Below are 17,885 nucleotides of genomic sequence, written 5' to 3'. Positions count from 1 at the left end.
ATCATTTTCTCAGTCATAAAAACTGCAGATTTTTCCATTAAAGAATTTATAACCTAAGAGAGAAAACTCATGCTTTCCCTCAACTATTTTAACTTCATGAGTAACTTCCCTTGATCATGAATTACACAAACATGAGAACATGTCTCTTTATTGCATGTTCTTAATATAGATTTTTTTTATAGTTCCATACCAAAATAAATTTGATCACTTAAAAATATCTCCCTCTTTGTCTTAGATAAAAAAAATATTTTTTCTTAGGCTGACACCGTAAAAATAATACTTACATCACATGACAAAATATTTCAGCAAGCCAGTTTATTCACAAGTATTACATTTCAACTTAAAACATTCCATAGTGTATCTATTTCTGGTGTTATGGTATCGACGGAATACTTGTGTAGTTTGCTAAAGATACATGGTTCCTTATTTATTAACATATTAGATGGAGCCATCCATTTTTCCATTATTTAACAAAGTAAAAGTTATAATTGCATAATATGTTGATCAACAGCCAAAATGAGTTTCAACCCTAAGTATATTGCACCCTAGGATGTGTATTTAATATAAGAAATCAGACCGCTACTCACCAGCAACGACCAACTGAAATTTAAAAGATTGGGGCCAAACAGGAAAAACAAGAAGAAGCTAAGTGATTTTTGTTTCCACATCTGTCAGATGATTGACTAAAACGAATTCTTAAACAAATTTGTTGCTGATTTTCTCTTTACGTCTATGTGTGATCCTTTTTCTATGTAGAAACAAAATTGTCGGCACAAGGCCACATAGAATAGTCCCCCTCCCTACTCCCCCCATTCAGTCAAATAGCTGCACACAAAAGACAAATTAAACCCTTTTAGAAATTTAAATTGAACATTTTGTTGCCTGACAACTATTTCAAATAGAGTGGAAACATAAATCTTCGCCTCATTGACAGAAGAATACCAAAATTGAACGACGACTTACCGGACTTTCACTAGAACCATACGAACTGCGTCGTCGATGTCTGTAGCTCCGCCTCTTGTGTTTCCTGTGTTTGTGTCGGCGTCGGCTGGAACTGCGACTGTTCTGACGACTATGCGTGGTCTGTTGGTACTCTGAGCTGGCGTAATGACTGCGGCTGTTATGTCGACTGCGACTGCTCTGTCGGGACTGAAAATGGCTGCTGAGGTCGCTGTCTCTTTCCCGACGGCTGTAGTGGTCCCGACTTCGCTCTGGTCTGCAATGAAGAAAGAAGAGATGAAAGTTTCTCCTGTCTGACATTACAACAACAAACTTAAATTGAGAAGAGATATAAGGGTAAGAGAACAGGGTATTCTCCCTTCTGAAGATAAAAACAGATGTTTCTCCTGTCTAAAATATGGACGACAAGCTGAATGTATTTTCCATCTGAAAGGGTTTTTCATTTTCTTCAGAAGAGACTAAAATTCAACCTCTCCCCAATAGGATAAGAGGATATTCCTTTTCCCCCCCAAATTTAAGCCATTAAAAAAAACAAAAACAAAAACAAGCGCAATCTCCACTCAAATGATGAAAATTGTATTAAACAAGTTCTGAACTACAAAAAAGTTCAGCCATTGAGTGTGTTGTTATTGTTGTGTTTGTTCCTTGTAAACCCCAACACATTCCAACAGGGACTATTTATATATAAGGATCCAGCTAGAAGAAGCTTTGAATGATTTGACACGGCTGTCAGGGGACGACTGTGATCACCATAACCAGAGAGGCTGATGTTGAGGAAATGAACACATAGCTGACTCACATGTCTATTAACCATCATTTACTATCATCAGGAATGTGATGGCCTGGTAACTGAAAGGCTGAAACCATTTGGGTGATGGGTTTTGGGGACGCTTTAGGCCCCTTATGGGGCTTTACAGGACTTCCATTAAGAATTTAAAATTGTAAGTATGAATTTCCTTGACATCAATATTGGGAGTTTTTCCCTGAAATATGGAAGTTTATGCCTCTATTGTCCAACCAGATACTTCAAACATTAAATAATAATAACTAATTTGTAACAATAACTTCCAAACTTCCAAGCATTCACTTTTGGAAGTTTCCTTTTAAATAGTTTTTGTACTTGCAAGGACTCAAATTTGGAAGTTTTGGCATTCTTTTAGGGAGTAATATACTTCCGATCTTCCTTTCTGGACCAATAACAGCCATGACTATCCTCTTCTTATGAACTTTACTATCATTTCTACTATTTTCTTCACCTATCAATACATGTCACATAAAACATGAAAAAAGTATGACCGAGACTTTACCGTACATGCTGTATAAAGGAAGATAGATTATTAAATGTCAACTTTCCAAATCTTTAAAATTTCTGAATAAGACGAATGTACCTGAATGTATCTGATTTATCCCAGTTCTAATTAATTAAAATGGTGAACTTTATGGTTTAACCATGTGATATCTCTACAACAGCTTAAAGTCTATTGCCTCCCATTATTTCCAATACACAAACAGTTTTTTTTTGTTTTTTTACTGAAATTGGTCGAAAATTGGCCGAATCTACAATCCTCCAAATTTATTTATTTTCTCACAAAAAAATGGCCCCAAAATTCATGGGCACTTATACTTTTATTCTTTAATCGCTAAACAATGTGTACAGATATTTTTGAATGCTATCTCAGGCTCTAAAAATGCTTCACACTTAAAAGGGGCTTGACACCTGTGACCCCCCCCCCCCCAAGCCGCTGGATAAATACTAGGGATGCAAACGAATTTGGTATTCTAATGTCAAAAACGGTATTCGAATAGTGCAAAAAAAGAGAATAAAAAACCTTATGTCTACAACACTGTTTTTGTTTATAGTGTCCGTTGTCTTGTTTTAACAACGATTGACCCCTAATGCCAGAGGTGTGAATGTGATGACAATACGCTAAACTTGGTCATATGTCATTTAGGGACATATTGTCGGGTACTATAAAGAGTCCCCCCAATTTTACAATAACTGCCTAGGAATCAACTTTAACACCAATGTGTTAACTTGGCAACAAATTAAGTTGTGTAACATTGTTCAAATCTCCGTCATGATATTAATGTCATGCGCTACAATAATGTTGTGACATGTATGTGCTTTATTTAAAAATGTCTTCCATGTTTTGTTACAATCTTCGTGCTTTGAAATGTAAATGTATAATATCACGTTTTAGGATACATTTCCGCTATTGTTGTACAATAGATGAGTCAAATCTACATTTGTTTTTTTTGTTTGTTTTTTTAATACTAGTTCCCGATTTTGTTTGGGTTTTCCATAGTTATATTAAGTTAATTTAGAGGTCATTCTCAGAACGAGGCTGCTTGTCCTATGGAAAGGCCCTCCATTGGTGCAAAATGCTATTTGACAAGAAATCCAACTAATTTTACATTGTTTAGATATGTAAAGGCTACGGAATTAAAATAATATAATTTTGTTGTTTGTTCATGATGTATTCCTTTTTTCTTCCTGAAAATGAAAAAAACGCAAAAGGCTCATTTGGGGAAATCGTAATCCGCCGCCCGTATTGGCTACGAAAAAGTAGGGTAAAAATGCCCGGCTATTTGTTTGGCGAATTATTATAGTAGTTAACTACACCTTCAAAATATGAATTTTGGTAATCGAATATTGAAATATTCGAACGAAAGAACAAATATTCGAATATCAGTTTTGCCATTCGTTTGCATCCCTAATAAATACACAAGCTTTTCACAAAAAGAAAAAATCTCTATTTTCATTCTGTACCCGGTCCCATCTTTTTCTTGTACCCCGAATATTTAACATAAAAACTTGAATTCACAATGTTAAATGTTTGAATACGCAAAACCAAAGCAGTTGAATATTGTTCATAACCAGAACATGACCACACTGGGTGAAGAATCCATTGCTTTCTATAGGATGTTATAAAACCTCAGCCTGCCAAATCTTCAGCAGGGAGGGGAACAACTTCCAAACTTGCCTGACAACATTAAATTAGTTACTTTTAAAATTATCTGTAAACTACAAGAGACAAAACTAGAAGTAGCAACTTTTGTATAAACTGACGATGCTGCATGTTAACCCAGAGTGTGGCATTTCACACGATTCATAGTGTTAAACACTGTTTTTACAGCGCGCCAAACCACCCCTTAACAAATGCTAGGAGTCCGAGAAATCGAGAAGTTTTATGTTTCAATTCAATTTCAAAGAGAAAACAGAAGTTTAACTTGGTACTTTGGACTTAATTTAGGAGTTTCGAACTATATGACTCAGTCTCATTTTAGTCTCGAACCTTGATTCATGGTATAATACCAACTTTCTGGGCAACATGGAAACTGTAGCTGACCAAAGTTTACCTGTAGCTACGAGATCTGGATCTAGATCTGGACCCGTGTCTGTTATGACGTGATCTGTGCTTTCTTGAATCATTACTGCATGATCGTGATCTGTAGTCATAGCGTTCATAGGAACGATCTCTACGACGAAGTTTTCGGCGCTCACGGCTGAAACACAAGGCACAACATCCAAGTCTTACCTGCTATGACACCTTATGAGCCATCATCAAACTTTTCTACCACTAAATAACGTCTTACTTGCATGCTTTTGCGACTTATCGAGTTAAAAAATAAAATCATAGAAATCTAATTGTTTATTTCATTTTCATCTTTTTCCAGATCATTTTCCTTTGAAAAGGTACTGGCCCCACTCCCCTACAGCAAACACTCATCAGAAAACATTGCAAAATCCCAAGTCAGACACTAGAGAGACATTTGATTTGATTAATATGAAAACTCTGTCAGATCTGCTGTTAGTCCAATTTTTGTATATTTTAGAAAATTGTATTTTCTATTGTTCATAAGTGATGTACGCATATTATGGGAATTTACCAGATGTGGTTTCATGTGTAAGTGTATTACTTGACATACTTTGACTTGAGATAGCTTAAAATTTCCATGTTTAACTTAAGCTATAAATTAAGAAAGTGTTCAGCCAGGACTGCTCTCATGCACTACACAGTGAAATTTAAACTGTCACATCAGAAAAGGTAGAAAGGTGTTGACTAGCAACCAGTATTCCTAGCATGTTCTGGCTATATACCCCATAATTCGAAGGATTTAATTGCCGATGACAGTTCATAATTAATAGCCAGAGATGGCCAACTAGCTACGATACCACTTATTATAAAAAGATTCTTAAAAAAGCGTTAATGTATTTTACTTTTGAACTTGATAGAAAATTTCACCTCGACATTTTCGCCATCAAGCTAGGATTGTCTTTTAGACCTTTACAAATTTAGTCAGGTCAGGTCGGTAGGGTAAACAGAGTTTCATGAAGACAGAGATACAGCCTTTTTAGTAGAATGTGTTTGTTATATGTTTGCTATCAAGTTTTTATTGAAAATTAGGTCAAGTCATATTACACAAGTTCAACACAGACAGGTTTTTATCAATTTTTAGTTTAAAGTTTTAAAAAAAACTAATTAATAAGTAGCTCATTTGATAAAGTCTAAGGATGGCTAGTGTTACTAAAAAAGTACCTTGAGTGTCTTTTATCCCAGCAATCTTCCTCATATTTCCTCTTTTTCCGTCTGATTTCCATCTCACTGCTCTCTGATCGTGACCGAGAGCGATCATACCGAGACCTTGGCATCTAAAATGACAAATATATATATAGAGAGAGAGATATATATAACCTAAATGTACATATTTATCAGAGTATTTAAATCTTTAAACCTCAATCCTGACACTTTTCGTTCAAGTCTGTTTTTTAAAAACTGCACAGTAATATATTATAATATAACAACTTGAAGCATGCCTAGTACTACAATACTATCACTGATTCTTGTTCCTTTCCATGATTATGATGCATATTTCTGCCCTATAAAGAGATCTGGTGGGGGTAGGGGGGGGGGGGGGGGGGGGGACTCTGTTTTTACTATTTAATAAATATTAGTATTCAAACAGGGTCATGCTTGTGCCCTTAAATAGAGGCTGCTTCTTTTATTTCAGTAATAAGTATTATTGGTTAAAGCTTAGGACACTTAATTTTGGTGACAATTATTTGACTATAATGAATAAGGTTACTAATACACATACTATTCAATAGAATATTTACAAAATGATTTTTTTTACTCACTCTTTAATTAAGTATGATCTGGTAAACTTGGTAACATATTGATCTTTCAAAATTAAAGTTAAAAATTGTGCTTTTAATATTTTACCGGTAAGTCCTATTACTCTGTGTATGATTTGCTTTTAAATAGTAAACCCTAGAGCTCAAAGCTTATATATATATGAACTTGTTTACCGATATTTGAACAATTTGTTTTGAACATTTCTTTGTTTCTATTTTCAAAAGGAAGGGCCTCTTTTGACACTTTCATCATGTTGTTGTTACTGACTGATGAGGTATATACATGCATGAGATTTTCCCAGTGGCAAATATAGGTCAACATAGTCTGTTAAGGCTGCTTTCCAAAAGCGTAAGTATCTTTTTCTTTTTTTTCCCTAATATACTTGACACTGTTTCAATTAAGACATAAAACCATTATTTCTTGAAAAACAAATGACAATAACATCATCTACTTTAACACCATTTCCGACTGACAAGCTAGCTCAAGTTTCAGGCCTCATATCCACTTGCCTGCTTGCATTTGTGAGTGAATGTAGAGGTGTGGGTGAGAAGAAATTCAATCACATTCTGTCCAGGTGAGTGAGATTCTCCAGATTCAAATATTATTTCTATTCATTTCCTAACCAAAATGATTGTGATAAGCCTTAAAAATAAAATACCAGATGTAAACAGTCAAATCAAAACCGGAAAGTATTTAGTTTATTTTATTTGTCAAATGCACAGCGTGGAACACAGAGACCATTTTAGTGCAAATCGTATTGCGCTTAGATCAAACTACTAGGGTACTGGTATTTTCCTATGTGAAAATTTTCACAATAATAGTGATTTTGTCTCCTTGATGTTATTCAAGAATGCACCTCTTAGAGTGCACCAAAAAAATTGTGCTAGTAGTGGAAATGTAAAAACAACAACATGCTGAACGAGGGTCACCCACCTCCTGCACTCAACCCCTCCAAAGCTTGTGCCTTGGGGAGGCCACCGAGACTGGTCAATAGATTGTATGTTGTAGATCACTTTCAGGGTATCAAAGAAAACAAATGATTTTTGATTATTTGTTGAATAATTTAATCACAATTAAATTTATTACTTAAATGTCCCTAATAATAGATAATTAATTATAAGCGGATTATAGGAATTCTTGTTCTTGACTTCATCATAATGCACCAATCAATTGTAACCACGCCCCCCAATCCCAAGTCCGGGGAATAGCTGGGACTTTGGCTTTCGGTCCAGCTAAGCCCGGATATAATCTCCGCCCAGACAAACTTCTAATAAAATCCCCTCCAAATGCCCCCGCACCCCAAGGAACCTAGGTAACAGTCTGTACGAAAGTCCGTTGGACCTCAGCTCCCCCCGATAATAAATGGCGAGGTCCGACAATCACAGCTATTTTGTAGGCCCGCTTGTCCGGCAATAATTTTTGGGGCAAAATGATTTATATATATATGTGTCAAACGTGTATCTTGTTAATTTTATTAACTAACCTATGTTTACTTTATCAAGGCGTTTATCGACCCGAGCTCCCCGGGTTTTGACGCATTCAAAATCGTAAATGACGCGAAAATGAAGCTTCATAAATTTGTAATATTAATCATTTGCAAGACATGATCTAAATGTCTTTTTATCAATTAAAGTCAAGAGCAATTAACGCCTGCAATGACAACTGATTATCAATCTGGAATCTAATGGGTTTCCATGTTAATTAGCAGCACTCAAACTCAATGACGTGATAACTCCGCCCATTATGTAAATTAACGGATACCTTCTGCTTTTTCACTTAGTACGATGGTTTAAAAAAACAACAATGCTTAAATATATTTTGTATTAGTTTTTTAAACCATGTCTATATCAGTTTAAAAAATGTATATATGTATTAGTTTTTAATAGATAATCATGTACCTTGCAATGCCATCATACGACAGATGAAAACTATAATTAAGAAGTAAGACCATGTATTTAGAAAAACACGGACAATGACACTTGAAAATCTGATTTTGACTCTTAAAAATCAGATTTTAAGAGTCATTGATCATTGGGTTTAGACCCTGTTGAAAGCCCTGACTTTCACAAAAATGTACATAAAATGTTTGGTCCTGCAAAAACTGGTCCGGTCCTGCAATGTAGACTGTATTGCAGGACCTCGTGTCCTGCAATGTGATAATGACAGACTGAGGTAAGGCCCATTCCCCGCTATTTTTTGCACCAAGACAAAACCAAGGCATTCACCCCTGCACTGCGGGGCCACCTGGAAGGTAAAAACACGGCCCACTTCCGAGGCTATGCTTGGTATACCGATGGACCTTGGGGGGCCATGGTTACAATTAACTGGTGCATAAATGATCAAGCAGCAGAAGGTGGCCGAGACCAGTAAAAGGCCCTTATTAAAAAAGCTGATCAAAAAAGATTGACATTTGTGTAACGTTTCTTCCCAAACTAGCTCTGACAAACTACCTTAAATTAAACTATAAACCTATTCTCAGACTGCATTGTCCCAAAAATTAAGAATGAAGTTAATATTATATACACGTGATTGACAATGATTGCTTACAAAACCGCATGATTAGAAATAATTGGTATGGTTCAAGAATCAACGTTCAATTATCCCAAAAGCAAGAACGAACAAACAGAAACACTACAACAACTATGATATAACTTCAAACAGGACCAGCATACAAAACGCTTATAAACCAATCACAATATATCAGCGAAACCCACAGTCCTAAATGTATAGCTTTTACGGGGAATCAAACCATTGACCCTGTTCCGTCTGTATCGCAATGATCCAGGCTTACTAAGAGGCCAAAAAGAAACCCCACGGATGTCCGAACCTAGAAACTAGAAGCTGTAGTGCAATGCTTCACTTTAATTCTCCTAGCCTCCAATAGTTCAGAACCCGCCCTAAACAGTATAAAAAGTTACTTCAAAGCTTCACTATATATTAACTTGATCTTCTCACATCGGCGTCGAGACACGAACTAACTATTTCTATGCCTTTCGCTTCTTATATACCCTAACATCACGTGACCAGAATGGAATGGTCCATTTTAACAAACACGATGGGCGAAACCATTATATATAACTAACGTTACAGAGTAGGGGTGTCAAGTTTATCAAACTTACGAAAAAGTAGAAAACTATTAAGAATACAACTTAGTTCATATTAATTAATCATTTACTAGCTAAATTTACACATTTAATACTAAAACCATAACATTAGTATTAAATACTTGAAATCATCATAAAGAAGTCATAGCGATAAAGCGAAAATCAAATACTCTATAAAATTTACTTAAACAGAAATGATTATTTTCCGGGCTCCGGACTACATTATTCCATGAACATTACATTTGTAGTAAAATTGAGTGGCTGCAAAATTAGCCAATGTGTGATCAGAGTTACCTGATTTTGTTGGAAAATTTGTTGAAAATGTAGGACGAGTTATTTAAATATTTTTTGTTCAAGACGAGTAGAAATTCAGGTTCATTCGTCCTACAGGCCGGAGTTTATACTGCAACCTGATTTGTAGTAAGTAAACTTATAACAATACTACCGAGAGAAAATATGACTGAAAAAGACTGGCTGTTTTAAGGTCCTCACTTTTAACAATAATAATTATGTTTGTTTTTTTCTACAGTCTGTTTAACTGAAAATCATGTGGAAAAGAATGACATTACTAAGTAAGATCATAGAAATTGTTAGTCACAAGGGCGATAATTTACGGGAGATATAACCTAGTGGCTTAAAGCTATGCAAATGGACGCTATAATTACCTTCATATGTCTGTTTTTGTTCGTTTTCCCCCAAAGAAAGTCAAAACTCAGTTTATCTTTACACTGCGCGACGAACGTATTGATTGAATCCATAAGACATGACCTAATTTCTGATTGGTTGACAATGCTCTAATTTAGCGAAATGTTTTTAACGTTGTCGTATGGTATTACTAAATAACGAAACTGCCAAGTTTTTAATTCGATCAAGCCTGCACTTCTTCTGTTTTAAGCATTATAATCATGATGTTTTCTTCTGCAGACACTATTACAATCCATATGAGTTGAAACTACAGCCCTTTGGTCAAAACATCAACATTAATATAAACCTTGATTTAATGGAGAAATATGGAAAGGGCCTAGCCCATATAAACAGCCGCCTCAGAGTCTTTTACGAGTTTTGTTTTGGCGACTCTACTAAAGAAAACATAATGAATGTCTAAATGTTAAAAAGTTCCATTATAACACGAGTTAACTCATTGGGGCTAGAAAGGGCCCGGACGGGAGACACAAACGTGCACACTTCACAAACAGACCTGCACGCATCATAGTAGCTTTATCGACAAATGATAGGATTACCTCTTTGGAACGGTAACTGAAACACGAGTTCACTGGATGTTTTAACTCGTATATATGCATCTCCAGCATCAATCTCAACAGTAAAGAATTAAGTATAACTAACAAAAAGTAACATATTCATAAGCTGATAGAGTAATTTCAAGAATTAATCGACGGGAAGCAGACATTACATACATTACCTGCAAACGGATGGATCAAGCCGGAGACAACATCTTAAAAAGTACAATGCAATAACTCAAAGTCCGACGTACATAGTTCGCCTTAGCAGATTCAAAGTATACAACTTCGCTTTGCCACATTACACAGGACAGAATGGGCAGATAAAATATATATGTCAACATGCAATGCGATATATTCCTTGGACCATTTACACAATGTTTTGTGACACCAGTGGGGGCTGTCGTGTCTAGAGACTTGAAACATGTTTAAAAATGGAGTTCAGTTCAGAATTGTGGGTTTTCGGGAAAAAACATATCATCGGATAGTTTGGCATATAATATTTATGCTTCTGGTTTAATTGGACCGACCAACCTAAAAATAACTGCCCAGTAAAAACCAGCTTATAACCTGAACCTTTTTTCTTTCGATCAGATTTCACAAAAATGTATGCTTACTTCTAATATTGTGTTCAGTTGGCAGTGCTGCTTGTATTCAAATTATATACTGTGCTGAATTCATTTGGTACATCTCGCATATAATTATATACATATATTGCAATAACACGAGCGTGTTAAAAATATACTGACCAGGTCTTAGTGGCACTACGCACCGTTGTATAATTTCTTATACCGTGAAACGCCTTAAACATCATAAACTCCTTCCAACTTTCTTTGTCAATATATACAGGTTTTCAGTTTAAACAAATTGGTTTATCTACGAAAAAGTCACTGGAACATTGTCGATATGAGAATAATATCCATATGTTAAGGGACGTTGTCAGCAAATTTCATTATACGTGCAAGCAAGCATCTTGAGTCATGTGCAAAGGTTTCTTAACGATATCAAATTATGGATGATTGCCTCTTTTCAGAAACCCCTTGGTCAAGGTTACCTGGTTCTAAAGTTAAAACCAAGAAATAAAATGTTTCGCTACGAAGTCCAGTAAGGTTGCACTAGTACGTTTTTTTTACACTTAGACTTCTTGGACCAATCGGATCACATCGACCATTATCCAAAAGTCTATCCCGAAGCTTGCCGGAGATGACCGAGTTGTTACGATTGCTCTTGGACATGAGCTCTGTGCCCTTATGTTTTGACACAAACAATATTTTCCCGGTTATGCGCATCTGAAAACACTGTAATGACAGGAAAAACTACAATTCAATGATATAAAACAAACAAACCTTGTTGTAATGAGGAGCAAACCCATACCGGTACAAAATATAGAAAACCGATACCTTATCCATTCGCCCACAGGGACTAAGCTAATGGATATTTAAACCTTTATTAAAGCATTGATAGCATCTCGTCATAATGTTAATCAACCAACAACGCTACATACTTTTGTTCAATCGCGTTAGAAACGCATTTCAAAGACGATATTTCAGTACATATCAAGATTTGTTGAAGTTTTAATACTCCTAATGATCAGCCACACTTTATTTCGTAATTCATGTAAATAAAAAACCGTAAAATGTGCATTTTACAAACCATGAATGAGTCCCTTCAAGGCATCCGAGGTACACATGAAATTAATATTTTATTGAACCATTAAGGGTTATGTTAAATTGTGCCATGAAGTTAAGTAAGTTAAAGATGCATTATTACTCCCAAATAAGATTTTCCACGATTAGTGGGATTGTTTTAATATATCAGAAAGGATTAATAAAGGTCGAAACAATGGTTGTTATGAAGGCTAACTAGTTGAGTTGAAAGAAATGAGCAGAAAACACAGTATTTCTACCTTATGAGACGATATAGTAGATCACAGTAAATCTTTTAGCATTCACCAATCATTTAAAAAAAAAGCGTTTACAGCTATTAAATACATTGTTACAATCTTGTTATCAGTAATAAGTATTTCCATAAATGCATTATTTAGTAACTTGTTAAAGGTTTATCACTCAAAATTTATGTTTTTTATACGTACATATAGACTGATTGTATTTTATAATGGCTCAAATTATACAGAAGGTCAGAAAAATAGTAAAACAAATGTAAAAAAACGCCGTATCATTTTAGAAGAAAATTTTATGCGACACGAAAATCTCTTAAAATATAGAATTACCCACATGTGCTTTCATTGATTTTGAATTTAAAATAAGAGTGTCACTTTAATTCATCGATTATGTTAAATTTGGATGCCAGGTGACCTCATGTAATTTTCGTATCATTTGAAAGGATATTGCTTGATGATTATTAATATGTAAAAAATAATGACCGAACTTACACCATTGATATATTATTAATTCCAGTTTACTTATTTTTTTTTTTTATTTCAACGGATATCATTTTGCAATCTCTGAAGACCAAAAAAGCGTGCTTGTAATATTTTTATCTGTTTTATGTTGTTGTATTTTTTTCTTCGAAACCCTTTCAAATGATATCAAAATAACATGTGGTCGCCAGAAATAACTGAACCGTTAGAATCGCGTATCTCTGATACAGTGATTATCAATGGTATAAGAAATCTAGTCACATGTTTTTTTTTTCGGAGTTTAGTATACGCCGAAAACTATTTACCGAAAAGAAAAAATACGTTTTAAAATATGACGAATGGATTATAATTGCGCTTAAAATTAAAAAAATAAGTGTGCAATCGTAGTCTGTAGACGTCCATAATACTGCCTGGATCACTAACAGATTCAGGATATAACAGCTAAGGCTAATCCCGCCCTCAAATGTCCATGTGAACATAAATGTTATAAATTACATCAAAATGCATCATTTCCTACTACGCAGCCTGGAATCGAACCCCTTACGGAGCGGGAGGTCGTGGGTTCGATGCCAGGCCGCGTCATACCGAAAGACGTTAAAAGCTGGTACAAGTAGCTCCCTTGCCTGGCGCTTGGCATTTAAAGGGTAGTGCTTGGGAAAGTGGTGTACTCAGTACTGGTTCAACCCAGGAAAGTTGTATCCCGTGTATCGGTGCTTTACACCGAGCACGTTAAAGAACCAAAAGGTCTCTTCGCAAAGAGCTAGGGTATCGCACCCGGATTTCTTGTATCTCACTCTGTTTCTTCAAGTCTTCCAATGCCTGGATTTGACTGCGAATTGCTGTCACTTCTATCTCATGTCACTTATGGCATTTAAACACAATTCAAGTCGTGATTGCGTCACGGCGGGGTCAAGCCATAATGCAGCCAATGGGCGCGGGCAGACCTTGATAAACTCAAATAAACAAACAAAAACATTTCCTACTAATACCAAAATGATTAATTTCGTCTCGAGGTAGGACACAAAACTCCTGTTGACATGTTTTAGCCTATTTTGAGGGTATATGGTAAATGGGTCGCGCACCTTTTACGTCAACTCTTCGGCCCACTCCCGTTTATTGCGCATATCCCTTGGGGGTGCTTTTCAGGGGAGATCATCGCATACGAGATTACGCGTTTTTCATTTCTTTCCGTTATATTCTACGCTTGATTGTTAGAGAATTATGAATATTTTTAATCGAACAATAAAACCAATGACGATTTAACTAGTTTGAAGAAATGTCATTATTTTGGTATTTTTGTTGTATTATTATGACAATAGTTACTGGCACATGTAGTAATGCTACAGCATATTTCTCCTTTTAGACCTTTACCAATAATTCAATCAAGCATTGGTATGCTTGATTGAATTATTGGTAAAGGTCTATGCCATTGGCATTGTCAAAATGGTTTTCAAACCAAAACATTTATCAGATATTGCTAAACTTTCTATGGTTTTAAAAGATTTTCATTTAAAACCTGTAAAAACCTTAACTTTTTCGTTCGACCCATTTGAGAGTAATACCAAATCAATAAGGTATACATGAATTATTGCTAAATGTAATATGTTTTCGCGACTTGTTTCTCAAAACTTATCCATTGGAGGTCAAAAGGTACTATTTCAATTCAGTGTGATAAAACAGTTGTCAATATTTGACATCACATTTATTCTAGTCCTAAGTTCTGTAAATGGAAGTTGAGCTGCTATTTTAAGAATCATGTTGACTTTTTGTTTACATAAGATACAACAGTGCTAGTTCACTCGTAGAATAGAATGATCAGGGTTCCCCCTGGGTTCTAAAAAGTTGTCGCCACTTTTTGGCGGGGGGGGGGGGGGGGGTTAAGGCAGCGGGAAAAAGCCCACCTTACCGGTTCAGAGCAGCGCTGACCCTTTTGGGGGTCAGAGGAGGCGTAGCCCCCTGAAGCTCATGGGGTTTAAGCATTTTAAGAGCCTTAAATTGCATTTAATTATTGCATTGTCTTACAGAACATAACATAATATTGTTGTACATGAAGCAAAATATATTAGCAAAGGGTTATTCTATTGACAAAATATATGGACAATGTTTATTTGTAAGCATACCCAATGACTTCTGTTAATCTTTTTGACACTTTTTATAGCATTTACAAATTGCGACAAAACCAAAAGCAAATCAATTTTTAGCATCTAATCATCATTACAAAATTTGCATATCAAGTGTCTTTCCAGCAACCTGAAATTCTATGATTTGCGTTTTAAAAACTATCACGTTAATAACGCAACAGCAAAGCCCTTGAGCTAAATGTTAAAATTGTTTGCTAATAAGAGACATTCTAGTTAAAGGATTTCATTATTAATCTGTAAAAGCAAATAAAATTCCGCAATAATTAGCGAGGTGTTGACTGGGCCGTGACTGCTTGCCATAGTTATCGGATTTGTTGTCGCACCAGCAGCTGATGCGCTTGATTTTTGACAGTGACAAAATCGATTATCATGCAGGCTGCATGGGCACTGCTTATGTCATTTTAAGAAAATATTTAAAAAAAAATTGTTGTCTCCATAAGTTGTTGCCACTTTTGTGATTTTATCCCAAATGGCGACAATGGCGATGGCCAGCGGGAACCTTGAATGATGCATGATGATAAAATATTTGCAGAGAAAAACTCTTGAATACATACCCTGCGTGTGCCTTATGTACCAAGCAGCTCATAAAATTACTTCAACAATTTATATTTCGTATAAAATAAAACTTAAATGAATTTCAGGGTTTTATGATACCATTTATTCAATAAAACTTTAAAAAATACTGCATGTGTCATTTTAGTCTAAAATGATAGACATGTTATAAAAAAACCAAAAAAACATAACAGACAAAAAAACAAAGCCCTAAATTCCTAAATTCAGTTCAAGAATGTTTACTGATTTGAATATTTGAATATAATTGAGTACTTGGATTTTTTAGCAATTTTACTACAGTCATGTTTTTTTCTACACATAAACTGGTTATGTAAATTATATTTCTTATGTATAAATTGTATTTCATATATATATATAAATTGATCAATATTATCAATAAAATAATGTTATATATACAAACATTTCTGGATTCTCTTATAGTGTTAAAATTGCACTGAAAAAGGAAAGCATTGCAAACAATCTTTATTGGGCACTAGTCCATCCACCAAGACTGGGATATGTATTTAACTATTTTTGTATATTCAGTGTTACAAGTTCAAAAATATATCTTTTTTCAGGGACTGCCTGCAAATTCTCACATCTAAGAGAGTAAAACGAGAGGGCGCTCCTAGGTATAAAATAGATGTGAGGTCCGACCGCAGCCATCCCCATATAGATGTAGATTTCAGTAAGAATTTATTTTATTTTTAATGGTTAAATTGTATTTTGTCTGATCTGTCAGTTACGATAGCTTATTAGTGGGGATTGCCACCAAGGGTCATAACATGAGTTTAAGCCTATTTCAGTGAAACATACCATGCATCAAGTCAATTATACACCAATGAAAAAGACATTCTACCAATAACATTGATAAACTTTGAAAAGTGTTTCAGATAAGAAACAACAAAACAATACAAACGAAAAAGTTTAATCACCTTAATGTTTTTAAAAAACAGCAAAACAATACTAATGGAAAAGTTAAAACACCTTTATGTATTTAACCTTGATGTATTTGTGATTTGAAAAAGGTTTTAAGTTAAATTCTTACATTTTCAGATGATGGACACAAGATCATATTCAAAACTGAACATTTAAAACCGTACGATGTTGTATCAAGATTGGATGTGTTTTGTAAGGCAAAGGACACTTCCCTTGGTGAAGCAGATATAGCGCTTACCAAGATGGCAGGAAAACAGAAGAGAAAGAAATAGAATCTATTTTTTTAAATATTTTCTGGTGTTTATCTTTGAATATTGTCATATTGAACCAAAGTGTTCCACATTTAATAATGTTTTAAATAAAAAGAACGATGTGTTCCAGTATCAGATTAATTATTGTTTGTTTTTGCCTTTTTACCAAAATGCTCATGGTGACCATTGTGAGCTATTGTGATGGCACATAGTCAGTCATAATAGGGGTAAGAGTCATGAAACTTGGCCTCAAGCTTCATTACATTTGACATCTTTCGAATTTGTTCAACCAGTTCTTATGCAATGATCAACATGTCTACTAGAACTAATAGAATATTACGGATTCTTTTCCAATCTACTAGGCGCATCTGAAGATTGGTTTAACCTTGGTTTTGGAAGTCAGAATTTACATTGAGAGTTGAAAAGCATACACTCTCGAATCATCTTCAGACTTGTGGGGAACTGGATTGCATTGAGTTTCTTAAGATATTTGGTCGAATTGGTGTTAAGTATCAACTGGAAATCCTTCATCAAATATGTTTAGGTCATACCCCTTGGTAAGGGCTGGGCCTGTCCCAAGGGTAATAGGTTTTAGATTGATTTTCAGACAACATAAAAAATGAAAATAAGCTCTTTTTTTGAAAAAAAAGAAAGTATGCGCATAGCTTGGGTGTTTAGTTTGTAGCGTCCGCGTGAGGTCTTTGGTCAAGTTTGTTCAAATTATGCCCCTTGGATGGAATCGTGCTAAACTAAGCTAGGAGGCAAAGCGCTACTAAGGTACCAGTAAGAAAGACCCTCTACCACAGTTGTTCAGATCAAGCCTCTGGGGTCATGTGTGCACCCTTGGAATCGTTATTTAGAAAAGTAAAACACCTGTTGCAAACACCTCAAACACTTCAAACAGTTTTCTTTGAAAAAAGGCATACAGTCATATATAACATACTTATGTACTATGTAGTGGTTCTCTGCCGAGTTGATTCAAATCGCAACAAAGGGACCAGGAATGAAATGGTTGCTTATATTGATATAATATATTTCCATTGCTGTCATATTAACCCACATAATTTTATTTCCATTGATTATTTAGAATAAATTAAAGACCGGGCATTCATTTAATTTAAAGTTTTCTATTTTCCATACTTTGCATAACTTCAGGACAAACCTAGCAGCCTAAATTTGACC

At 35.0% G+C, this 17,885-nt stretch overlaps 2 protein-coding genes across 6 annotated transcripts in view; one reads left to right on the top strand and one right to left on the bottom strand.

The window, feature by feature from the left end:
- The window catches only part of LOC128206502 (dual specificity protein kinase CLK2-like), a 43,466-nt gene extending 33,502 nt beyond the window's left edge, over positions 1-9,964 (bottom strand). For 4 of the 5 annotated variants that reach the window (XM_052909016.1, XM_052909017.1, XM_052909013.1 and 1 more), the window contains exons 1-4: positions 9,868-9,964; positions 5,502-5,614; positions 4,321-4,467; positions 964-1,216 (exon numbers count right to left, since the gene is read on the bottom strand). In XM_052909016.1, coding sequence (XP_052764976.1) covers positions 964-1,216; positions 4,321-4,467; positions 5,502-5,614; positions 9,868-9,960 — 606 coding nt within the window. In that variant the 5' untranslated portion in view covers positions 9,961-9,964. The remainder of the gene's footprint in view (positions 1-963; positions 1,217-4,320; positions 4,468-5,501; positions 5,615-9,867) is intronic. The other variant, XM_052909018.1, reaches the window with a different exon arrangement.
- Positions 9,965-14,240: 4,276 nt separating this feature from the next.
- On the top strand, positions 14,241-16,844 carry LOC128206734 (39S ribosomal protein L53, mitochondrial-like). The gene is made up of 3 exons (XM_052909397.1): positions 14,241-14,394; positions 16,092-16,201; positions 16,570-16,844. The coding sequence occupies exons 1-3, from the start codon at positions 14,264-14,266 to the stop codon at positions 16,722-16,724; spliced, it is 396 nt and encodes a 131-aa protein (XP_052765357.1). The 5' UTR covers positions 14,241-14,263; the 3' UTR covers positions 16,725-16,844.
- The last annotated feature ends 1,041 nt before the right edge of the window (positions 16,845-17,885 follow it).

This window comes from Mya arenaria, chromosome 10 (assembly GCF_026914265.1).
Source record: "Mya arenaria isolate MELC-2E11 chromosome 10, ASM2691426v1".
NCBI classification, from domain to species: domain Eukaryota; kingdom Metazoa; phylum Mollusca; class Bivalvia; order Myida; family Myidae; genus Mya; species Mya arenaria.
This window is presented reverse-complemented; position numbering and strand designations above follow the sequence as displayed.